Source organism: Drosophila tropicalis, unplaced genomic scaffold (genome assembly GCF_018151085.1).
Source record: "Drosophila tropicalis isolate 14030-0801.00 unplaced genomic scaffold, ASM1815108v1 contig_859, whole genome shotgun sequence".
NCBI lineage: Eukaryota > Metazoa > Arthropoda > Insecta > Diptera > Drosophilidae > Drosophila > Drosophila tropicalis.
The window spans coordinates 3,162,239-3,187,849 of NW_027173353.1; the positions used below are offsets into that span (position 1 = coordinate 3,162,239).

The following is a 25,611-nucleotide window of genomic DNA, read 5'->3' on the forward strand; positions in this document are numbered from 1 at the left end:
ACAAACAGAATTCGGAATTGATCTTTCGGCATGCCGAAATTGTTATACCCTTGCAGTCGGATTCGAATACTTAAATATGTTTGATCTGATTAAAAAAGGAATATATGTATATTATATTCTAATGGTAATACAATTAACTCTGCAAGGGTTTAAAATGAATAAATCAATTAGCTGCCTTTAAACAAAATACTGTATACTTAACTCTGCGATCTTTTTTCGTGCTAGGAACCTTTTTAATTCGGATTTTGAATGTGCATGAAGCTTCTTTGATCATTTATTGTTTTGCATGTTTGTATCCTTAATCCTTTGAAGCATCAAAATTCATTTGCCTGCCGATACCAACCACTACTACACACCCACACACACACACACACAGACATCAACACCGACTTTTTTAATGTTATTTTCTTCGTATAGGAATTAAACTGCGATGTAAAATTTTAAGTAAAACTCTACAAGAAACATAATACTCAATAACAACAGCAACATAATTAATCAAACCTTCAACTACAACGAAAACAACTTTAATTGAAATGTTTAGCAAATTCTTTTATAATTCAATAAGCGAGGAAGAGTATTTACATGTATTCTTCGAACACAGAACCAGAACAGCAGTACAACAGCAACAGTACCCCCAAGCAAAACGAATAGTGTGTACCCTTTCTTTCTTAGATCATAAGCTAATAGTTTTTGTTGTCACCGACTAACTAACCAAGAAATATGACCAAAAATCAACTAATCGCCTTCTACTAAACACTTTGAAAAGCAACCAATGAAAGTTGCAAAGAGATTCTTAGTTACCCACAGCCTATTGCCGCCTATATTAAATGTTATACCTTTCTTTTGATTGAATTGACTGACTGATTAATTGATTGAATGTTGTGTCAATTGTCAGTGATTAACCATTAAACATAAATCCCACATATAATGTTGCTACACAAAAACTTGACTAATGCCTGTTTATATTTATATCTTTTTCTTCCCCGAAACCCTTTCTCTTCTCTCTCTTTTTCTTTGTGTTTTTGCAGTACGTGTGAAACGCCTAAATCAGCGTAAATAAACAAACAAAAAAGACAAAGCAAAACCAACAACAACAACAACAACTAGAACAGCATACAACCATTTTATGTTTGTGTGTGTGTATGAGTGTGTTTTGTTTTTTGGTTGTTCAATCTTTATATTTTTCATTACTAATTCAACAATCTACAACACCATCAACAAAAACCAACAACTACACCACCAGCAACAAGAACCACCTGAACAACTACAACAACAACAACAAATGCCCCAGCAGATCAACAACTACAGCAAGAGCAATATGATTGTCTATCTGAATGTTAAAACACAATCTATATCCCCGTGTATATCCCCAAATATTTGTTTGCCCTCCTGAACCAACCACAACCAACCAAACAACCAGCTGCAAAACTAACAACGAAGAATGATGTTAACATCCAGTACGTAAATGTTTTCAATATATTTATTTGAAATATTAGAATAGAATTTAAGTTGAAACTAGATAAGATTTATGTAAAGTTTAACTATTAAGATTAAATCTTTTTGGAGCTGATTACAAGAGTGTTTCCCAATTCACGATCAAGTTCAAGCCGAGAATTCAAGCACTTGTTGTATATTCTCTTAATAATCTTTTGCCTTTAAGTTTACTTAAAAAATATTTAAAAAGAAGAAAAATTGTAGCCTAAGTATTTACGTCAAACCAAGCAAAAAGTGCCATCACTTTTAACGCTCTTTAGAAACATGCGCCGAAAATAATTCCTAACTGGGTTAGCAAATATTTATAGAAGTGATAATCGACCAGATTGTATATTTAGTATATATATTAAGCTAACAGATTGTCTAGAACAGATTGTCCAAATTCTGACACTTGGAATCTTCTCCAAGAGTTTGTTGTTTATGCTAGGAATTGTAACCACATTATTTGGCTCTGTTATTTGTACTCACCTTGAATGAATGAATTAATATAATTTCAAAAACATAAACTATTTCAGTTGGACGTCAACGTCGCATGGGTCATCTGAGCAGGAATTACACCATTGGCGTTTGGCAGTAAAGAGGGGATTGAGGAGGGATCAGCAATGGATGTTTGGAGAGAGAGAGGATGGAATAGAAATACTACTACCTACTGGCCTTCATGTGCTAACTGCTATCTTTAAACAATATATGCATATATATATATTGTTGTAAATGATGTTGTTGTTGTTAGTTTAAAAGAATTGTTTCTGGTTATGCAAAATGTTTTTGCTTCAATGTTTGTTGCGTTCATCAAATAATTTTGATTTTGTGTTCGGTTGATCCAAAATTTGTTTTGTTCAGATTTAAATATTATCATTTTTTTTTTCGAGTGAGTTATACAAATGTTTATTGTCACACACACAGACACTGAAACACTCAACCACACACACACACATCTACACCAATTGTTTTCAATTTGTCAATATTGGCAGCTTTTAAATGTATCTTGTATGAAAAAATTCTTTCCTTAAGTAATTGTCAATTGTTCGCGAGTTTTTATGCTGCGGCCGAATTCACACGCACTTTTATATTATTTTTACTTATTATACATATTTGTTTCTCTCTATTGGTTAATTTCATGGAAATTTTATGTTAATTTTCTTTTAGTTTTTAACAAGCACTTTTATATACATACATATATACAAATGTACGAAATAATTTCAAGTGCTACACACATACATACATAAAATATATACACATATATGATACATATATATATGATAAATATATAGCCATGGTCTCTGAAAAAACAATTTACTGCTATTGAATTATATAAAATTGCTTAAACATAATATTAAACTTATGGTTAAACTACAAAGAAAACAAAAAAAACAAAAACAAATCAACAATTGTATAATGTAAAATGATATATCTTACTTTATATGATATAATGCAATGCTTTTAAAATACAATTTTTAAAAATCATGTAAAAAAAAAACATTAAAATTAAATAAAAATCTAAAAAATAAATCTCATTGTTTTTTGGTTGGGAAACAACGCAAAACTCGTGTCTAAATGCATTTGATAATCTTATCTTAGCTAATTATTCTTCAGAACATGATAAGAAAAGACTTTGAGCTCTTCCTCCCACAGACGACAGCTTCCTTGTGGCTTTTAATAGAATATTCTGTTTGTTATGATAGACACTAAATAAACCGGAAACCAATGTAAAATGTTATATATAAAATTGAGTTTGAATTTCTACATTTTGAGTGAGTGTTTTACTAGAATGGCTTTAACTTAAATCTTTGAAAAACATAAACTCTAAAACTAATTTCTCTTTCACATTTGATAGTTACGAATAGTTTTTGTAGTCTTCATTTATTTCAAAGCCTCGGAAAAGCATATTTTTCCAGTTTTTCTGATCTTTTCCCCAACACTTTCGATTTTTTTGTTTGTAACTATTTCAACAAAGATGTTTAAACAGCAGTCAGCCAGTGGCCAGTGGCCAGATGGATGGAGGGATGAATGAATGAATGAATGTGAATAATTGTTAACATCAATATTTATCCCTTCCATTATGTGTGTGTGTGTATAATCAACACGTTCGATTGATTGATGGAAAATTTGGATCATTGGTGACAGTTGTGCCAGTTGTTGAGAATGACAAGTCAAGTTAAACAAGTTTACCTGTTGCTGGTTGGTCATTGTCAAGTGCGCTACTGTGGCGCTACTGGCTTGTTTATGGCCATCTCTGTGAAGATAACTGAAACATACAACCTTTATCCCGTTCCCACACACAAACGGCGATGTTGGCAAACAGACTCCGGCACAGAGATAAGAGCTCGTGACGCAGCTTCCCATCATCAGGTTGAGTTCGCATGTCCGACCGCATCCATCGCATAGCCCAGTGTGTATTATCAGTCGGCCCGTGGCGCACCTAGACGAGGAAAAACGAGACCAAGATGTCCACTCTGGAGAACGAGGTGACCTTCCGTAAGCAAACGGAGGTGAGTCAGAACTTGGAGGCGCAATTCCATAGTTCCTCTACGGATTTCATTCTGATGACCGATCATCGGACGTCGAAGTACAAGAGTATGGAACAGCTGGAGGCCATCAAGCAGGAGAAAGAGGCTTCTTCATCGTCCTGTTGTACGCGCTATGTCAAGAGTATCTGCCGCAAGAAGACGCTAAAGAAACGTTTGCCATTTTTGACCTGGTTGCCGCATTACAATAGAAAAGATTGTATTGGCGATATAATGGCAGGATTCACTGTAGGTCTCACAGTTATACCCCAGGGTTTGGCTTATTCCGGTGTAGTGGGGCTGCCGCCGGAGGTAAGTAAAGAACGATCTGGAAATGGCAATCCCTCTCTACATCTTCCCCTTCTTCAGTATGGTCTCTATGGCGCCTTTATGGGCTGCTTTGTCTATGTCCTCCTCGGAACCTGCAAGGATAGCACAATTGGCAGCACTGCTGTCGCCTCGCTGATGACCTTTCAATTTGCTCAGGGCTCGTGGCAGCGTTCTGTTCTGCTGACTTTCCTAACGGGCATCATCGAGATCATTATGGCCATCTTCAAGTTGGGTTGTCTGGTGGAATTTGTGTCCGGTCCCGTGAGTGCTGGATTCACCAGTGCTGTGGCCTTAATTGTGTCCACATCTCAGATGCGCTCAATGCTGGGAGTGAAGAGTGAGGGTGACTCATTTCTACAGACTTGGATTAGCATGTTCCGCGATATAGAGAATGTACGAGTGGCCGACACTTGCTTGGGATTCGGCTGCGTGTTCCTCCTCCTGTCTATGCGCAGCCTTAGCAGAATAAAGATCGGACCCGAAGACAATGCCCGACGTAGCCGCTGCCAGAGGATAGTAAATGCTTTCATCAAGTTTCTGGGCACTTCCCGGAATGCTTCTGTAGTGATTATCTTCACATTGATTACCATGTACTTGGATGCCAATGGAATGAATCCATTCCGTCTGACTGGACACATACCCAAGGGTATGCCATCACCTTCCCTGCCACCGTTTTCAATTGAGCCCCAGCCTGGCAACATCACGGCGGGAATACCGCCAGTGGAGGGTCAAAACTTCCTGGAGATGGTCCAGAGCATGGGCTATGGACTCATTATCATACCCATTATGGCGCTGCTGGAGACAATGTCGGTGTGCAAAGCCTTCTCCAAGGGCAAACAAATCGATATTACCCAAGAGATGATTGCCTGCGGGGTTGGCAACATTGCCACATCCTTATTCTCCGGTTATCGCTGCAACGGTGGACTGGCTCGTTCAGCTGTTAACAATGCCAGCGGATGTCGCACAAATATGTCCAATTTCTACATTGGCATCATTGTGGTGCTGGCCCTGAATTTCCTCACCGAATACTTTGCCTTTATACCCAAGGCTGTGCTGGCTGCTATTATCATATCGGCAGTCATTTTCCAAGTTCAGTATCAGATCGTCACGCCCATGTGGCGTAGTAAACGTAAGTTCCGTACTCCAAAGAACTGAATTCGAGTGAGTTGACCTTTGACCTTTATTTTTAGGATCCGATTTAGTGCCTGGCATATTTGCTTTCATCTGCTGTCTGGTAATGCCCTTGGAAATTGGCATCACTGTGGCCATTGGAGTCAACCTGCTCTTCATACTATATCACTCGGCAAGGCCAAAGATCACCTTGGAACAACTGGAGACAGTGCAGGGCATCAAATTCGTCAAAATCACACCCGATCGCTGTTTAATCTTCCCCTCCGTTGAGTTTGTCCGCAACATGATCCTGAAATCGGGCAGCAAGTCAACTCTTCCAGTTGTAATTGATTGCACCTACATCTATGCCGCTGACTTTACGGCTGCCAAGGTAATTTCATCGATTGTCGATGACTTCCGCCGACGGAATCAGAAGATCATATTCTTCAATCTGAAGCCAAGTGTGGTCAGCATTTTCGAGGGTCTGAATACCAGGCTTGTTCTCTGCTACAACACACACGCTCTGAATCAAGAGCTCCAGGATGAGAGTATCACATGTTCGGTGGACTCTCTGAATCGAGCTGAAGGAGGCACCAGCGAGTGTGTCAGCATGGCCAGCACACTCTCATTGGCCAAGAGTTGAACGTAATCTATAATATTTACCTATATTTATTCAATAAAGTAAAGTGAGCAAATTTTAATATAAATTACAAGAGGAATCTGTATCTTTAGCTTGTATATCGAAAAGGACTATCACATTTTAAATATTTCCATCATGAAATGTTAATAAATTTTCTCTTTAATATTTAGCACTGATTTGTGCTGTTCAATATAGAATACAGTTTCAATATAATAATTAAGAAAGGTTAACGAAATTGGTTAGTTACAAGCGAAATTTCCTTTCCTTTTCCATTTTCAGGAAAAATGATTATTTGCTCGATAGATTTTAAACCGAAAGTCTACCGATTTTCTTAACCCAAACTCTAAAGTCTAGACTGTTATATAATTTGTTAAATTTTAAACCTGCTGAAGATTCAAAGTTTCCGCTTATTTCCTTAATTAAAATATTAAACTTATCTCACTCAAATTTATGGACTTAATGTTAGACATTGCTCTTAATATGCCAAAATGCTTATGAGAAGGTTAAATCGACTTAACTTCTTTCCCAACCAATTAAAACTGATTTGAAAGCTTGCAGAGCTTTTATTTGGCCAATTTGAAGCTTGAGTGCGTGTGAAACGGTTGTTGCCAATTAACGGTAAAAAAAACGTTGAATGACATTTGTGTTGCCAGATTGATCGAGTAAGGTGAATTAAGATATTTGAATTTGTCGATTGGCCAAATGCTTACCGTTAATAAAAGGCAGTTCTAAAACTCTTAACTTTGTAAAGTTACTTAGCCATACTTTAACCGATTTTCGACGGTGAAATACCTTTTAAATGTTTTTAAATTCAAATTTTAACTTATTTTTTCAAGCAAGAACAAGAAATGCCAAAGGATAGCAAAGGAAGTATTCCAATAAACCTTAACTTCAAAAGGCTCTAATTTAATTTATATTTAATTTTTTAAGTATTTGAAAAATTATCTTCATATTTAAGGTAGAATAATATCGAGAACTCAATTGTTTGCCAATTTTCGCCAAAATTTTATGTTTTTTATGAAAAATTGTTAGGAAATTTTCTAGCATTTAATTGTTTGATGTCATTATTAAATTAAAATTTAAACTTAATTGGTTTATAATATTATTAAATTGGTTAAAATATAGTCTAAAAGAAAAATTTAAATTAAATTTGTATTCAATTCCTAAAGTTATATTTTAGTTTTTTGATTGCTTCGCCCCTTTTAACTTATCACTGCCAACTTTATAAGGAAATCATGCAAATTTAGCATATTAGTTTAGTTAGTTAGTTAGTTTAATGGTTTATTTGTTTCATGGAAATATGTTTTAATACTCATGACACATCATCAAGAGAAATGGTTCATCAAGAAAAGAATCAGATCATCAGTTGTAAGAGTTGAAAGTAAAGCCCTTTGACTTGGCCAATTCTTCCTTATTATATACATAAGCAAAGAATGGATCCTTCTTGTCTAGAAAATTTCTCTCCGTGTCTGTTTCTTTTTCAAAATAAATCATTTTCATTTGCGTCGGCCATCTAATCATATTGATATTGATTTGATCCAGTTTGGGTCATAAATTTCCATCAGAAACCAAAAGCAAATTGGCAATCTCGTGCTAGTAGCTGGAAAAGCATTAAATCTCAGCCAAATTGATTAGATATTGCTGCAATTGAGTGTCCCAATGAATGATTGGGCGAAAGTTGCCAAAAATAACACTTGGTAACTCATGGTTAGATTAACCTTGAAGCAAAATATATATATATTACATCATTCGTTGGCTGGATGAAGCTCTTCTTGGAATTACTTAATTCGTGTCTTTATTTATATTTAAGTACCTATAACTAATACTCAATTGTTGTCTGGTTTTTGGATTTGTTTAATACAATACTAATACTATGCACAGCAGATACAACAAATAAAAAAAAAAAAAATGAAAAAAATCCATGAGTCGCAACAAAAAAGAAGTGAATTTCGTTCAACAAAATTCACAACATTTTGCCAAAAATCAAATTCACAAAACAAATAAATATAGTATATATAATAGTAAAAGATTGCTTAAAGTTAAATGCTAATTAAGATAATCAAATAATTTTGGACTATTTTGCGTGGGTTGCCGTCTCTGGCCATCTACAAAACTACCACAAGCCGCTGGCCTCGCCCAAAAGGCATTGGAAGATTGAGTCTAGAGAAAACTAACAATAAGACTACTTTATATCGTATAACGAGGTTGCATTGGTTGACCATCATCTTCAGCTGGCGTCTAAAGCGCCGTCTTCTCGGCCAGTTTGGCATGCAGAGTGTTAATATCATAGATCACAACCAGATCCTTGTTGAGTCCTTCGAATACCTGAGCCACTCGCGGCTGCAGGTTGTAGAAGAAGAGCGGCTGCTCCCGCAGGGCAAAGTCTGTGACCATGGTGGAAATAACCTTAGCCGCCGTGAAATCGGCTCCATAAATGTGGGTGCAGTCGATGACCACGGGCAGAGTAGACTTGACACCCTGTTTGTTGATCACTTTACGTACAAACTCCATGGATGGAAAGATAAGGCACCGATCCGGTGTTAGCATAAGATATCTCAGCCCACTTGTAGTCTGTGAAGAGCAAAATATGATGACTTCACGAGAAAGTCCAGAAGAGAATGAGAGAGAGAGAACTCACCGCCAGCGTCTCAATGCGCAGCTTGGGTCGAGCTGCCTGATATAGAATGAAGACCACATTGATGCCAATGCCCACCAGAATGCCCAATTGCAAGGGTAGAACCAGACAGGCAAAGAATGCCCCCAGTCCGGGTATGAGATCAGTTTCTGAATGCACAATTTTAATGTCATCAATGTCATTTATGATTTCCAGATTTACTCACTTTTACTATGCCACATGGGCTTAATGACCCGGAATTGGACCATAAAGATTACAGCGGCAATGATAATGGCCGCCAGTGCGGCTTTGGGTATATAATAAAAGCATGGAGTAAGGTAGAGCAGAGCAATGATGACAATCACACTGGTATACAGATTAGACAGCTGAGTGCGCACTCCACTGGCATTTAAGATGGCTCCACGAGCCACTCCACCATTGCTGCGCAGGCCTTGGACAAAAGAGTTGGCCACATTGCAAACTCCAGAGGCAATTAGCTCCTGGGTGGCATCTGTGGGTTTGCCATCAGCTGCAAACGACAGAAGAATAAGTATCTCTAAGCTAGAATTTAAGCTTTTCGGGGCTCACCAAAAGCCTGGACGACCGCCATTGTCTCAAGCAGAGCAATTAGAGGCACCACAATGAGACCAGAACCCAGAGTGCTGACCATATCCCAAAAGCTTTGAGCGTCCTGCAATATCTCGCCCGTTGTTTCATTCACCACAGCGTCCATGTGGAATGGTGGTGGCTGGAATGTGGGCATTCCTTTGGGCACAAAGCCCACAGTACGTACGAGATCCTCTTTGCCACTAATCGACAGCCAGTAACCCAAACCGGCTGTGCTACAGACTAACAGAGCATTTCTGGCAGTTCCAATGGTCCACATGATGCCCGTTAGAAGTTGCTGACCCGATGACTTGCCCTCCTTGGGTCCGACACTGCAACTGGCCAGAGCACGCAAACTGAGGAGCACTGTGATGCATATGAGCCCCAGGACGAAATCGGGCCAACTGATGTTGTGAATGTCATTGATAATGCTGATCCACACTTGGAGAAACGTATTGCCACTCGTTTGTATGCCCAGGAAATCCTTCATTTGTGAACTGAAGATGATCAGGGAGACGGCACTGGTGAAGCCCGCTCCCACAGGCCCGGAGACGAAATCTATGAGGAAGCCAAGTCGAAATACGCCCATCAAGATCTCAATTATGCCAGTGAGAAAGGTCAGCAATGTGGCCATTTGCCAACTGCCGCCGGCGATTTGAAACGAGAGCAAAGCCGAAATAGCAGTCGGTCCAATGGGCACATCCTTGCTGGATCCAATGAAGATGTAGATGAAACAACCCAGAAAACAGGCATACAATCCATATTGCAAATCCAAGCCAGCAATTCCAGCATACGCCAGAGCTTGTGGTATAACAGTCAGGGCCACCGAGATGCCCGCCACAATGTCGCCAAAGATGTAATCCTTTTTGTACTGCGGCAGCCAGACCAGAATAGGGAAGCGCTTGTAGAGCGTCTTCTTGCGGAAAATATTGGAGCAAGTGCTCCTTAGGCAGTCGAGGCAACCACCACTTGACTTGGCTGGCTCCTCCTCGCCCTCGATTATGCAGTCGCGGGATGTGTGATACAATGTATTAGTGGGTATATCCAATGACACCTCCGAGCCTGTGTAGGCGCCATTGCTGTGACCTGTGTCCTTGTTGCTCATTGTTTTCCAATATGGATTCACTTTTGTCTATTTTTATATTATCCTTTTTTGTATTTTTGGCCTCTTCTAAGGCTTCATCACTTTGCACTATTCTCACTTGTTGCACTTGTTAAGGGACACTTGGTTTTTCCCGCCGATGCGAACTATTCGCGACCGCCTCAATCGAGGGAATGAAATGAAATTGAAATTCGAATCGAGATCGAGTCAAAAGACGCTAAAGCAGCAACAGGCAAAGCCACCAGCAGCAGCAGCAGTCTCTGTCGTTTGCTACGCCGAGCGTTTGGGAACTGATTATAAATAGGCCCGAGAGACGCGAGCAGCTGCCAGACAGCTCGTTCGAGACTATCCGCCGGCTTTCGTTAGGTGGACAAGAGCCCCCTCTTCCCATTCCCCGTCATCCATGCCACCTCTCGATGGGCCATCAAACCGGCTCTCAGTCTCGGGACTTTTCATCTTGCGTTGGCGTTGAGCATCGTGTAACCGCCCAAAGAATTATAGATGACAGATGAGCAGTAAACTATAACTTCTACCAAGTGGCGGGGGTGGAGGGCACTACCGATGTCTCTGGCAGACACCGTGACTTTGGTATACCCTGTGGATAACTACGCATATATAACTAAGAAGCAAAATGCATACCGGAAATTCATTCATTGAAACCTATAAAAAATTTAATTGTTATCTCTCTGGGAAGTTTATAGTGCATAATAAAATGATTCAATAAATAAATTTAGCAAATATTTCTCGTATGATTAAGTGAATAATATTAAAATGATGAAAAAGATTTTGAAACTTCCATAGAGATCCTATTAATCATGTCCCAGTTGGGCTTACTTATCAAGTTAGTTTTGCTGGATATTCCCACGTCGACTTGTTTATCTAATCAAAGTTTTCACTTTTTACTGCTTGTAAGGAAAACAATAAAATAAAAATGGCTTGATTCTATATAATATTTATTTCGATGATAATTATAAAGAATTTCACACTGATGATTTCTCGTTTTCTCGATTTTTAATGAGCTCAAGCCCTTCAATTATTGCCAAGCAATTCTCATACTTAAAAATGCAGTATTCTTTTTATGGTTTTCGCACTTTTAATGAAAAAAAGAAACAAACAATAGATCCAAAGTACTTGTTTGTTGAGGCTGGTTTGACAAGTGCCTGAATATGTTATACTTTATTTACTCGTTTCTCTACAAATCTTTACAACTTTGGCCAATTAATCGCGTGCTTGGTAGCCGTTTTCCCTATCGGCCAGCCAAATCAATCAACAGTCATAGCCGATTCTCGAACAATGCGAAATCGCATATAAATCAGTTTGAAGTGCGCCATCTATAAATCAAGTAAATACTTATTATATAGCATGTGCTTGGTCGGTCTACAGGGCAGATAAACCTCTATACTTTTTGGGCTAATTGTTAACTAGATGAATTGTATAAGAATTGAAACAAAAACTAATAATTTAATCTCACTACAACTTGTTATAATATACAATTACAACTATTAATTATAAAACAATTGAATGCTGACATAACAAGACTACAACAAAAAATTAAGTTAGTTATTTTAATAAGGTTTATCTTTTGCATCAGAAATTGTCATTCGAACAAAAATTCTGCAGAACTGGCTTCAATGCGGGGATTTTTTCTTTTTCTTGAAGTTTGGCTTTTTCCTCTTGGGTTTTTCTCAATCGAACAGCACGTGTATAATGCATGATCTTGTCTCTCTCTCTCTCTGTCTTGTGGTCTGCCTTTGTGTCTCTTGAACATGAAATATCGTTCAGGTTTACAGAGGTAAAGTCTGAGCTCGGACAGATGCCGCTGCCACTGCTGGACATGATGAACAGGCTTTAATCATGCCATTTCCTAATTTCAACTCATTAAGCTGTCTTTAAAGTTAATCATATACTTATACATAAGCAGGGAGTGGAAAATATTATACGTTGAAAATTGTAACCCACATGACACAGCCCCGAGCTAGTAATTAATCATAAAATATACAAAAATGGGAGAAAAAAAAATTGATTCCATTTGATTGAGAGATGCCAGTGAAGTGGCAAAGTCTTCTTGAAACTTTCAAAACACGCTACAGGTCGCTGATCAAGCGAATTTGTTGTATTAATAGAGTTGAATAATAAACGAATTGTGAAAACAATTAAAAAAAAAGAAGATCTAATGGAAGGGAGAATAAACTACTTAATGAATATAATTTGGGGAACTTAGAAAAGTGCAAAATATTTAACTTTAACTACTAAACTATTCTTATTTGTTTCTATAGACTCTTAAGCCTCTATCTAGATAGATATCTTATGCATTGCTGTGATTCAATTCGAGTTTTAAGTGTGATTCCAATTTAAAACAAATGACCCCATTTCGGGGGGTTTTTCATTACTAATTTTTCTATTTCGTGACTAGAGTAAGCTAGTTTTAAGATACCCTAAAGAATCTAAATATAAGATGGGATAATTGTTACGACTTTCTCAGTTTACTTTCAAGTATCCTAAAATTGTTATAATTTAATTCAGGCATTCACAATTTCATTTAGTTAATGGACAATCACACAAGTAATTGTAGATAAATAAGTACTTTTTATAAATATTTATGATATCCACTTATGTGCATTCAATTAAATATGTAACACTCTCTCGTTGGTTAATTTGCATTACTCATACGCAGCGTAAACCCCCCCCAATTACATATATGTATGTATGCAGTAATTAAATGTGCATAATTGCGCTGAGAGACTTGTTAATTATATTTTTTGTTGTATAAAGTAAATGTGATTTTAATTTGTTTGGCGTGTTGTTAATTTTGTTTGCGGTTGTCGGTCATAATGCAGTGACAGACATAGGAAGATGCAAACCTGTTACGGATTTTCTCACATTTCATATTCATTCTGATTTACGACAAAACGGAAAGGGGCACAAAAACTACAAAACATTTTGCGTAGGTGGCCTAATTTTTAGTTTGTTTTGACTGTCTCCCGGCATTGAGGTTGATTTGTGGTCTCTGGCAGGGTGTTCGCCCTTGAATTTCAGCAGATTTGGGCGGTTGAAACAGATAAGAGTGTGATGAATGAGTAACTTGTGATAAGGTAGTATGTAACTAAGTCAGTCACATGAGAGCAAAAGGCTTGCCACTTTGTATGCAAACCCATTTTGGGGACATGCCAGGCACGTAGTGTGCCCACTGGACAAAGTAACTGTAAACAATCCCTTCTTTCGAATAACATGAACAGCGTAAATATGCGGCAATTGTTTAAACAGAAGGCGAACATTATACGATGCGATAAATGATAAACTACAACAATTGTCAGTCAAATAAAACTGTTAATTGTGCAGTCGATTAATTTTACAACAATAGCAACAACAACAATATGAATTCGAATTACCTAAGACCCCAGAGGAGCGTGTTTAGTGGAATGCATTGAGGCATGTAAATAACACCACAAAAAACCTGAATGTAAGGCTTCACGTGACTCACTGGCCCACAGAATATCACTGCCAGACAAATGAATGCGTATACTCGATATGCTCGATACTCGTAATACTTCTTATAATACATATATACCTATATATATAAAATCTGTATATAAAATCAATATTTTAGTGGCATATACGACACTCGGAGGTCAGGCTTGAGGAAGTTTTGCTGTTTTCTTTTTTGCATTTTACATTATTTAAGACCCATGGAAAGCATGTCAGGGCCTACATGATATTCGGGGTCCAACAACCAACCAAGTTCAATGTCAATTTCTGAATATCAACGGGTCATATTGATTGCATTACTCTTAGAGAGTTATGTGTATATATACATATATACCTTTTTCCGGGGTTTTTGGAAACTTGTCCAGAAACTGAATCAATAATGAGGCTAACGATGACGATGATGATGATGATGATCTTTCACGTGATCTGCTACGCTTTGTTTATATCACCGGCAATAACCGCAACAACAAAATGGCAACAAAAACAAAAGAGAAAAAATACTGATTTCATTTGGTCACATGACTGGACTTCATTCCACACATCTCCAGCTACATATATAAACAAGCACCTGGCACCATTTACCATTAAACATTAGGGGCAGTCAAGAGAGAAGGGGCATCAATTTAATAATCAAACTATAAACAGAATTCTGTCCAACTTTCACCCATTATAGACTCAAGTCCTAAGCTTCCTATATAACTTCTGAATGTTAAAATAATTCATTGAATGGAATATTTTCTCAAACTCACTTTGAAATACATATTTATACTTCTGAATACCCTCGATGAGCTTATTTAAAATGTAAAACAAATTCAACATATTCAAAAAGAAAAAACAACTAAATTATAGCAAATGACAATCGTCTATGATCATGATGATAAAGATGATGATCAAAATAATGATGGGGTGTCGGTTTTTTCAAACCTTTGATGGCTATGATTAAACAAATTAGTTGATGGCACTTCTCTAATTATGATCGAGAAATTCGCCAAATTCTAATTGGCCAACTCGAGCTGCTAACTGATGCTAAAATGCCTCTCATTCATACAATTTATGGCCGTGCTAATGAATTGTTAACAAGCAACGTGAATTAACAAATCAATTTTCGAATGATAACAAAAAGAATGTTGTCCAAAAATTTATAAAAAGTGATAAATGATAATTTACCGTTTTTGAAATGATTGAAATGTGTGTGGACCACTTGACGGAAGTCCCAATTGAAATTCAAAGCAAGTTCAATGCACGAGGCGGCAAATGCTTTGATTACATGTTGTAGCTCTATCAAAGTTTAATATATGTTTGTAGGTATGTACGATATGCAATATATATCATTATCATGGTGTCTGACGCCTCTGTCACTTCACGTGACTGCACTACTACGACATGGCTTTGAATAGCTGCGGGTTTTTTTTTTTTTTGCTATTTCATCTATGAAATTTATGCATCATGTTTGCATTTGCACTTGACAAATGGCACTCGACACTCGTTGCGGTCAGCCCCCCACCCAGAGGGGCTGGAGGGTGGAAGTCCCCTCCACCTGCAATTAGCATTAAGCCAGCGCGTGCCACAGGTTTTGCTGTGGCTTTAGCCAAGCAAATATTTAGAAATCCCTGCAAAGAGAATAGAAGGAATGAGATTTTACAATGTTTTTCTTTTTTACCACTTGACTGTTTGTCTCAACAAAGACCAGATGGCCTAAACTCGAGCAGTCAAGTAGTTCTTTCTATACACTTGCAAATGGGGAATTTGTAGGTTCTTAGTAGACTAGAAAGACACGTATACAAGCTCTATTTCTGTAAGGGTGTATATAATCTTTAATGTGGAGTAGGAGGAAGCAGAGTAAATGACATATTAATGGAGCTTCTCTCGTTTGTAGATTTGGTTTTGTTTATGTTTGTCATATCGCGGACAGAAAGTAAACTTTGGCTAGAGTTTATCGCACTTGGCCTAGGCTGCGGCATTTGACTGTTTAAATATTTTGCATTTGATGGCCATGATAAATTTTTATACAAGAAGCAAACTCGTTATACAATATTGAAATACTAAAGAGCCTTAAGTCAATTGTAATTGTATTTAATAAAACATTCTCCAAAGCAAACTAAGACGTATTAACCATCTTAATCTAAGTCTAACATCCAAGACAACTCTTTGTATTTTTCCCAGAATACATTTCTTTAGATTTTCCATATCAATTGGCATTTCCAATTGGCAGATAAATGAATCCAACAGTTTAGCATTTCTCGTTTTTGTTTTATGCAAAATAAGTTCAATATTATAATGAACTTAAGCGGTAATAAACCATTTGCTAAAATCTATCCATTGGAAATTAAATTGATGTTTAATTTATGAACAATTTGATTTATAATTCACACAAGATTTATAATGCATTCCCAACTGATCTTTGTCTGATACAAGTTAGACATTGGCTTGCATCATCTTTATGCAGTTGCATTCTTTTGCCAAGAGATTTGTTTTTTAGCCAGTTGGAAGTTTGCTATCTTATCTCTCGTATGCATGGACCCGTTTTCACAACAACAACAACAGAAAAACTGAAAATATTTACTTGAACATCTGTCACAGTGTAAATTTGCTTATATGGTAATAAGAATGATATAAAATTTACGATAGCCTCACAAAATTATGCCACATTAATAATTTATAATAATAAAATTAAACAATTAAATAGAAAATAATATGTGTGTACATATGTATTTATGGGCAATAAAAGGTATTAACAAGTGACCAGCCATAAATTGAGACGATTAGAAATCTTGCACGTTTTGTGGTTGTTCATAAATAATGTAGAATTGCTTTTTGATAACTAATCGAATGCAATGGCATACCAAAAAACTAATCTATGGAAATGAATAGAATTTTTATTTAATGAGCGGAAATTGTCGCTTATATATTAATTCTTGCTCTGTTAATAATTTCTATTTGGTTTTTTCATAATTTTTTTCTTTTCTTTATTTGAGCATAAGCACGCTAGGCGCACATTAAAATATTTATGAATTATTAAATTAATAGAGAAAATAAAACAAACAAAATAAAGCGCAACTTGAGATCCAGTTGCCATGAAACTTTTTCTTCATAGTTCTCTTCGGTTTTCTTTCTTTTGTGACTTCATACAATAAACTAAACATGTAATGTGTACGAGTGTGTGTGTGTGTGTGTTTGTATATCCATCTTGGATATATGGATAACATATTATTTCCCTAATCCTCCAGAGTAACATTGCGGAATAAATATGACATGGACTCCTTGTTGTGTATGCGACGTATGGCTTCAGCAATCAGAATGGATATATCAATTGTTTTAATCTTATGACACTGCAACTTCTGTATCTCATGTGGAATGGTATTGGTGACAACAATCTGCATAATAACATACACAAGAATTCAAATCAATAGAGTAATTTAACATATGTATGTACGTATAGAATTCTCTAGTACCTCATCAATCAGGGATTCATCAAGCTGGTGTGGAGCATCCGAACTGAGGAGACCATGTGTGGCTAAAACATAAACTTTGCATGCTCCATTATCCTTAAGCATCTCTGCAGCAGCCACAAATGCTTGAACATCATCAATTAGATCGTCCTAAAGCAAAGACAATACATTATTAGGCACAGATATTGGAAAATAATTGAATTTAGGCTCAGCACTTACCACCATGATGGCAATCTTTCCACTAACATCACCCACAATGGTGAGTGGCGGCTTCACCTTGATGGGATGCTCCGGCACACCCACCGATACCGAGGTAGTGCGCGTACGGCTACTGCTAGGGGCATGTTGTGGAGTAGAGTTTCTTGTGGTTAGTGTGGACAAAGTATGATAAGTTTATTTGTTTTGATTTTTATTATTTAATATTTTGTTTTTGCATAGTGCACGGTGCAGACGTTATCGATGGCAAAGTGTAGAGTGCAGTGGTGTAGTTGAGTGGTTGTTGTGGTTGAGTGGTTTGTTGTCGCATTCGTAACCAAAAAAAGATAAACGAATATTGGTTTTTTTTTGGTTGGGGGATAAAGGGAAAGAAAATGAAAATAGATAAATGCATTTAATTAAATATAAAGAAAATATAAATACCAATTGAGAAGTACTCTTAATATATATGTATATATATTAATACAAACCTAGGTGTCGTTGGTAAGCACATTTCAACAGAATTTCCTAATAAATTGCTATACGCACTGAATAACACGAAATAAAGAAAGAATATTTGGAATATTTTTTTTGGAATTTTTCTTCTCGTTGTTGCAAATTTTGCTGCAAATCGTATCGAGATTTTTGCATGGCAATTTCGAAATAAAAAACAAAACGTTTCAAGCATGAATAATCAAAGAATGTGAAACAAAAACGGAAATCGAAGCCAACAAGACACAAGATAGATATAAACTGGCCATTTGTCGGTTGCCGTAGGAAGTAGGAAACAACAACAACAACAGTAGATGGTTTAGGTTTAGAGGAGCAACAGCACATACAGACAGCAATCGATTCTATCGACACAGATTCTGTAGAACAAATCTATTAAAAGTAGAAAAACAATAAAAGCTTGGCTACTTTGTGCTTAGAGTAGCTAATTGTGGTCTAAACTAGTGCAAAAGAGGTTCTTGTAGTCGTTTTAGGCATTGGGCGAGATGAGTACTTAATTAAATCATATTTATAGTCTGTACAAGATTTTTGGTAATAAATATGATTGCTACATGCTTAAGTGCTTCTGATAATTTAATAGAACTAAAGTGTGAGTATAATAAATGATACAAAACGAAAGGCGATCTAACGAGCAACGACCACAGATGCTTTTGGCTTACTAAGGACACAAACCAATCGATAATTCACAGGTCAGCAACTCACCTGGTTGGTGGTGGCGAATATCTGCCATCGACTTCATCGCTTTCCGCTTCCTTCTGTTCGCCATGAATGACAGCCAGACCGAGACGTAAACGTTCTGCATATGAATTAGCCTTCTTGGCCACACCCGGATTACGGGCCACAATGACGGAATTTCTATAATCAGGTATCTATCGACAAAGAAGAGGAAATAGCTAATGAAATTTCGCAGTGGAATTCATATGATTTCACTCACGCTCTCCTGAATGTACTGCAACAGGAAGGGAGATGCCCTCAAATTATCAACTGGTATGTCGAAGAAGCCTTGTATCTCCTTCTGGTGCAGATCCATTGTGATTATATGTGTTAGTCCCGAAGTGCACATCATTTTGGCCAACAGTTTGGAGACAATGCAGCCACGCTTGCGCATTTTACATTGCTTGGAGTAAGGCAAATAGGGTATGACTCCAACAATGGAGCGAGCCGAAGATGTCTTACAGGCATAGGCCATAATTAGTAGTTCCATAATGTTGTTATTGGCATCCCTGGAACAAAGAAGACGTTAGAAGATCCTTTATAAAGAGAAACATTCACTTACTTGGTGCCAGTTTGTATGATGTAGATATCCTTGCCTCTGACCGAATCGCTTATCTCGACAATTGTCTCACGATTCGATTTATGGAACACCGAACAGCCGCCATTTTTTAGGCCCATACGTTCAGCCACCATATTGGCCAAATCAGGATGCGAATTGCCATTAATAATGACAATATCCGATGTGGAGGTAGTGTCCATGTCGCTTCTGCAACGTTTCGGTGGGCGCACACTGCCTAATCTGCAAAATTACATAATGCTGGATTAGTTGGGTTTAATGTCCAGAAAGGTTACACTTTCAAACACTTAAAAGCAATAATCTGCAGCAGGAAGGACTAAGAGGACTTGGAAGCTAGGTGGTGATGGGCTTAGATGGCTACCTGCGTTTCAACATGCTAATATTTGGGAAAGATAGGATTTCGGTTTCGGTTCATTCACTTTCCGTTGTGACCTCCTGTTAACTGCTGGCATGTCCATTAACATTAAACCATTAAAATCACGCATACGCGGCGTTGCCGTTGTCGTTACCGTTCCCACGTTACAAGCGCCAGGTAGTTTGTAAATTTTTTATTGATTAGCCCCGGTGAACTACTTTAAGCGCGAATGGAAGCGATGGCGGAGTGAGAGAGCTTAACGCAACCTGGAGGCAATAAGGTCTACGAGTATGTTGCCCAGTTTTCGAAAAAACAGAAAAGACAGCGCGTGCCGCAATTGTCGAGGAAACTGAGACGAAAACCGCAATGCTAAAACTGCTGCGCGTTTCATTATCGACCAAACAATGGTTTCTTACACATGTGAGTCCGCCGCTTCCATCTGAGACCTTCCGGGAGCCGTTGGCAACGCGTCAAAAGTGCCAACATGCGAAACTTTAGTCGGCTTCGCCAGTCAGACAGTCAGTTGGTTAGTTAGTTAGTCAGTCAGTCACTCAATCACCAGTAAGGTGGTGTACCGCGGCAATCCCGAGATTTGCGCAGCCAGATAAACTGTGGGCGACGAAGACGCATAGTCTGCTCCTGCTGCTGATTGAAATCTATAATCGTAAGTAAATTCCTGCCAAGACTTTCACACGCGACTTTAGCCACTTGAGAAAGTGAAAGGATTTTGGACCTAATTCTAGCCAAGAAATTTGCAGTGTTTGTTAATTGAATTTCTATTTTTAAAGAGGTCAATGTGCCTGTGAGAGGATACGCCTTGTCAGTTGGCAGTGCATGGTCTAAGGCATGGGCGATTCAGGTGAGTGCAAATAATCATAAATGTGAAGAAGGCAGCAATAAAAATCACAGAAAAAGAAAGAGTATCTCCGCAAGCCGAAGTTTCTACATCCTATAAAGCAGTAGATTCACTTGTTAGAAGGCAAAGCCTTTGATTGTCATTGATTTACAAGCTCATTCTTTATAATTTTAGTCATATCTTATGAGAATAAATCTCACATAAGAGCGAATACAGAAATATTTTAGACTCAAAAACCTATTGTTGCATATTAAGTGATTCTTACAGTTTATTCAATTCCAAGATATGTGAGTTTTAAATGGGCTTTTAGTTAGCTGGTTCGCTGTCGCTTTAGGGTATAAATAAAGGCAATTGCCAAGACTTTTCGCCTCTTAGTCAAGGAGAAACGCAACCGCGACTATTCAATTTCACACTTTGACGTTTCGCGAGTTAGAGGCGGGTAACAATGGCAAGTTGCAATGAGGTGCAACGAAAGTTATCCACACGCATACGTGTGGCTGAGAGATGGGGGGTCTAGATTGTTAGACGTTGAGGGTTTAAAGATAGCTAACGGCTTGGCTTGGGCCAGGATTAAGAAGGCGGCGTCAAATTGGCGTTTAACCTTTTCAATGGGTTTCGGAGCTAAAGAAAAGTTATGACAGCCAAGCTGAGAATAGGCGGTTTTGGAGCCAATATATTGCATTAGATGCATATTCAACGTTGCCTGAACTAGACGCATAGCGGAAACAAGTTAATCAAAATGCTTGGAATAGCCTGTGATCCTCTACAGCATACGAGCATGTACGAGAGAGGATCGGATGGTATTGCTACGCGATCTCTCTAAGGCGATCTCATCTCATTTCATCTCTTTGCTTTGCTTTTCTTTGTGCATTTCCAGACAGCGAAGATAGCGATGGTGAGGGAGGATTGGGAAATGTCTCAAGGGTTATTATACGACCGCCTGGACAGAGTGGCAAAGCGAAACGTGGACATTTGTGCTTCGATGCGGCCTTTGAGACGGGTAATTTGGGCAAGGCGGAACTGGTGGGGGAATTTGAATATGACTTATTCCTGCGACCAGACACCTGCAATCCGCGTTTTCGTTTCTGGTTCAATTTTACGGTGGATAATGTGAAACAGGATCAGCGGGTGCTCTTTAACATTGTCAACATAAGCAAAAGTCGCAATCTGTTCAATGCTGGACTGACGCCCTTGGTGAAATCCTCCAGTCGCCCCAAATGGCAGCGTCTGCCCAAGCGTCAGGTTTTCTTCTATCGATCGGCCATGCACCAGGGTCACTATGTGCTGAGCTTTGCCTTTATCTTTGACAAAGAGGACGATGTCTATCAGTTTTGCCTGGCCTGGCCATACAGTTACTCCAGACTGCAGTCCTATCTCAACGTGATAGACGCCAGGCAAGGAGCAGAGAAACGATTCACACGTTGCGTATTGGTTAAGACATTGGTAAATCGTATTCATGAGAGTTCTATGCCCGTTCATAATGCAGTTCTTTTCTCATTTCCAGCAAAATCGCAATGTAGATCTGCTAACCATCGATCATGTGACACAAAAGCAACGTACTACAAATCGCTTGGAGCGAAGTTTTATCCGTGTCATTGTGATCCTCTGCAGAACGCATTCAAGTGAGGCTCCTGCCTCACATGTGTGTCAGGGTCTCATTGAGTTTCTGGTGGGCAATCATCCCATTGCCCATGTTCTGCGGGAGAATTTTGTCTTTAAAATTGTGCCAATGGTGAATCCGGATGGAGTTTTCCTCGGCAATAATCGTTGCAATCTTATGGGCCAGGATATGAATCGTAATTGGCATCTGGGCTCAGAGTTCACTCAACCGGAATTGCATGCCGTCAAGAATATGCTGAAAGAGTTGGATAATTCGGATGTAAGTAAAATGAACCTCTTGGAGTGTTCGGTGTTTTCGAAAACTTACCCTGGATCTCTACTTGCAGACATATCAGATAGACTTTGTGATCGATTTGCATGCCAACAATAGCATGCACGGGTGCTTCATTTACGGCAATACATACGAGGATGTCTATCGATATGAGCGTCATTTGGTCTTCCCGCGTCTCTTTGCCAACAATGCTCCAGACTATGTGGCGGAGCATACCATGTTTAATGCAGACGAACGTAAAATTGGCAGCATTAGAAGATTCAGTTGTGAGCGACTCAGTGATACAGTGAACGCCTATACTCTGGAGGTTTCCATGGCTGGTCATTACTTGCGGGATGGCAAAACGATTGCCCTCTATAACGAAGATGGTTGTAAGTAGAGTATGTCACTTCCCACGCTGATTTTAGAAGTTTTTTCTTTGACAGACTATCGTGTTGGTCGAAATCTGGCTCGCACATTGCTGCAATATTATCGTTTCATCAATGTCCTGCCCCTGCCCATTGTACCCGAGATGCGTGGCAATCGACGAGGACGACCGCGTACTCATCATTCCCGTTCCCGCTCCAAGACTCGCTATGAGGTCAAACCTCGTCCCAAGACTACGCGTTGCCATGCTCCCATTTCATATACAAATCTTAGCATATGCTATGATTCTGGGGGTGGTGGTGGCGGTGGTTCCTCTGACGAAGGTGGCTTCTCTCCATCGCGACCCATTGCTCCGGGCAGCAGTACGTTCAGTGGTTATCGTAATTATAGGCGTGCAGCCACTGCCACTTGTGTGAATCCTGCCCATGATCAGTATTCATTGAGTGCGCTGAAAACATCCAGTGAATATGGTCCGAGCGGTGGTGGAGCAGGTGCTAGGAGCAAGAAGCAAGCAACTATTACCATAGAAGTGCCCTTGACTGTGAATGTCCCGCCCAAGCCATATCTATCGATCATCGATTTGAATCAATTGACCAGGGGCAGCTTAAAACTCAAATCAAATAGTTTTGATGCAGCAGATAGGCGATAGAGGAAGAGACTTTTATCCCAACAAAGGATCCCCTATGCTTGATTTTTTTTTATAAGAAACCCATGTATGTATATAAATATTTCAGTACTGTAACTTTTTTAAGCTTCTAATGCTTCTTTTGGTAATAAACAATCAATTTTAGTTAAAATAACTCAAGAAAGAAGTTTCTAAATACGGATGTACATAAATCAAGCAGTTATCATTTGATAAAGTGTTCCGAACCTAAATTTTGACAATACAGCCAAATCAGCCGATCTTGCTTTATATAGAAACGAGCAGATATCAGTGTTTCGAATTTGAGTTCAAAATTGATTTACACATGATTAATTTCACTCAAAAAGACAACAAGTCGTTGAGTTAAAATTTTCAACGTGAGTTTATTTTGTTGGTTGACACTTGCTGGGGCTGGCTTATCTGGCTTTGGGGCACATTCATTGAAAGACCATTGTTGCGCATTATTTGGTTTGGCTCCATGCCAGGCCCGGCCATGCCGCTAGCCACCCAGCCTCTGATCCAAATCCGGCCGCACCCGATTCCTATCACACCTTCTTTTCCACCACCACCACATGTGGAGCGGTATAGTAATTTGAGTGACAAAGCGTAGTTACAGATATATACATATATCAGTAGATGGAGAGGGAGAAGAACTGATACTGACACTCACTAATTAATTGCCCGCCCCCTCGCTACGCACACACATCTCTCACTGTTCTGCTCCCACAGGTTTAGCACGTGAGTCTGATTGGGAACTGCTTGTATATGTGTCATGTAATTAATCCATTTCTATTGGGCATTATTATCTTATCAGACAGATATATAATATAATGCAAATTGTCAACCGTTTTATCTATTTTTTTACCTGACAGAAGCCTGTTTCACTCAAAAAATATAAGCGAGAAGAAAAAAACGAACAAAAACAAAATACGCGCGAAATCCCAATGATAAGAGCGCCAGTGAAGGAGCGACAGAGACAGCTACAGCGAACGGTGAACCGACTGTCTGACAGAATGCGAGCTTGTTGACTGATTAGCGTTTTCAATTAACGGATTCGTAGACACGATATTTCTCTGTTGGAATATATATACACGTATATACATATCACATTCATACACAGATACATATGTATGCATATAAATAAAAACGAATGGTAATAACAAAATGTGGAGCGCAAAACTGAGTGGGAGCGCCAAGGAGTTGCCAGACTGTTAAGATGGGGAAAAAGCTAAATACAGAGTGCTTTTAGAGTTATAAATTTAAATTAACTACAATACACAAAATAAAAACAAACGAACTTTACATCCACATTCATAAAAGGAAAATATACTGGATCTTTTCAATCCAACAAGTATAAACTAGCATTTTGTTTTATAGTGACTTAGGGGAAAAAATTATAACTAAATCACGAAATTCGAGGTTCTATCTGGTTAGGTACAAGTTTGTATTTTCAAAATTCTACAACAGGTTAGTAGCACACAATTTCGAAGGCCAAAATTTAGCTTTTTTCTTCTTATCTTATGACAACACTGATGCGGTAAAAGTGGGCGGGGGATGTTAGGAGAGGGCAAGGTAGAATAAACATACAAAGGTGGAGAAGGAGAACTAGTTAGATATACAAGCAACACACACAGACACAAAAACAAGACACTAATTAAATTGTACAAAAGCCGCTTTTACTTGTTCCTTTGCAGTAGCATTTTGCAGATGAATTGTTCCCTTTGTTGTTTCTATGTATCGATTCTGAAGAAATCACAATAAGGAAAGTGCCCAGATGCGAGATGCTTATATCTTACTTATTGGCAGATACTTTAACAAACACCGAGGGAATCTATTATTATGAATATTATTTAATAAATGAATAATAAATAATACACAATTTAAAAATAGTTCCGTCTTTTCTTTTCAGCAATTTCCCATTCGTGATAGAGATGGCACTGGGGCTGCAAAACAATCGATGGTCCGCCCAAATTGATATCATATCAAAAAGACATCGTTCGATGCAACTTGCGCGGCAAAAAGAAAATCGATATACTATCGATATAAGTCAGAATACGATGATATACTAAACAAAATCGATGTTTGTGTCATCGATGGGCGGACTATCGATTGTTTGGTAGCCCCATCTCTATATTTAAAAAAAATGCTAAGGGTGCGAGTAAAAGTCCT

At 38.4% G+C, this 25,611-nt stretch overlaps 5 protein-coding genes across 18 annotated transcripts in view; 3 read left to right on the plus strand and 2 right to left on the minus strand.

The window, feature by feature from the left end:
• tmod (tropomodulin) overlaps nt 1–2,786 on the plus strand; it is a 54,259-nt gene extending 51,473 nt beyond the window's left edge. For 4 of the 8 annotated variants that reach the window (XM_068296131.1, XM_068296136.1, XM_068296140.1 and 1 more), the window contains one exon: nt 1,029–1,435. Coding sequence is in view for 5 of the 8 variants with exons in the window: in XM_068296140.1 (XP_068152241.1) it covers nt 1,029–1,060 (32 nt within the window). In the remaining 3 variants the exon portion in view is untranslated. Of the gene's footprint in view, nt 1–417; nt 651–1,028; nt 1,436–2,009 lie in introns of those variants that run through there. The other 4 variants (XM_068296132.1, XM_068296133.1, XM_068296142.1 and 1 more) reach the window with 3 other exon arrangements.
• Nucleotides 2,787–3,822: 1,036 nt separating this feature from the next.
• On the plus strand, nt 3,823–6,275 carry LOC137582567 (sodium-independent sulfate anion transporter). Its single transcript, XM_068297156.1, has 3 exons — nt 3,823–4,310; nt 4,368–5,457; nt 5,519–6,275. The coding sequence occupies exons 1-3, from the start codon at nt 3,939–3,941 to the stop codon at nt 6,079–6,081; spliced, it is 2,025 nt and encodes a 674-aa protein (XP_068153257.1). The 5' UTR covers nt 3,823–3,938; the 3' UTR covers nt 6,082–6,275.
• A 1,555-nt stretch (nt 6,276–7,830) lies between these two features.
• Nucleotides 7,831–10,694, minus strand: LOC137582099 (sodium-independent sulfate anion transporter). The gene is made up of 4 exons (XM_068296536.1): nt 9,281–10,694; nt 8,919–9,221; nt 8,717–8,862; nt 7,831–8,649 (listed from the first exon to the last, which is right to left on the minus strand). Exons 1-4 carry the CDS (start codon nt 10,401–10,403, stop codon nt 8,317–8,319), a joined length of 1,905 nt encoding a protein of 634 aa, XP_068152637.1. The 5' UTR covers nt 10,404–10,694; the 3' UTR covers nt 7,831–8,316.
• Nucleotides 10,695–16,933: 6,239 nt separating this feature from the next.
• On the minus strand, nt 16,934–25,376 carry LOC137582455 (phosphoribosyl pyrophosphate synthase-associated protein 2). Of its 7 annotated transcripts, XM_068296999.1 has the most exons (9): nt 25,239–25,299; nt 25,123–25,185; nt 19,317–19,553; nt 18,975–19,263; nt 18,743–18,909; nt 18,022–18,078; nt 17,555–17,669; nt 17,339–17,485; nt 16,934–17,260 (listed from the first exon to the last, which is right to left on the minus strand). In XM_068296999.1, the coding sequence occupies exons 2-9, from the start codon at nt 25,140–25,142 to the stop codon at nt 17,102–17,104; spliced, it is 1,191 nt and encodes a 396-aa protein (XP_068153100.1). In that variant the 5' UTR covers nt 25,143–25,185; nt 25,239–25,299; the 3' UTR covers nt 16,934–17,101. The 7 variants fall into 7 exon arrangements, with proteins under 7 accessions (XP_068153100.1, XP_068153099.1, XP_068153106.1 ...); XM_068296998.1 differs by having other exon boundaries at nt 25,123–25,376; XM_068297005.1 differs by lacking the exons at nt 25,123–25,185; nt 25,239–25,299 and adding an exon at nt 24,308–24,512.
• On the plus strand, nt 21,282–23,448 carry LOC137582457 (cytosolic carboxypeptidase 6). The gene is made up of 5 exons (XM_068297006.1): nt 21,282–21,342; nt 21,420–21,985; nt 22,047–22,421; nt 22,489–22,804; nt 22,859–23,448. Exons 1-5 carry the CDS (start codon nt 21,282–21,284, stop codon nt 23,446–23,448), a joined length of 1,908 nt encoding a protein of 635 aa, XP_068153107.1.
• Nucleotides 25,377–25,611: the final 235 nt, after the last annotated feature.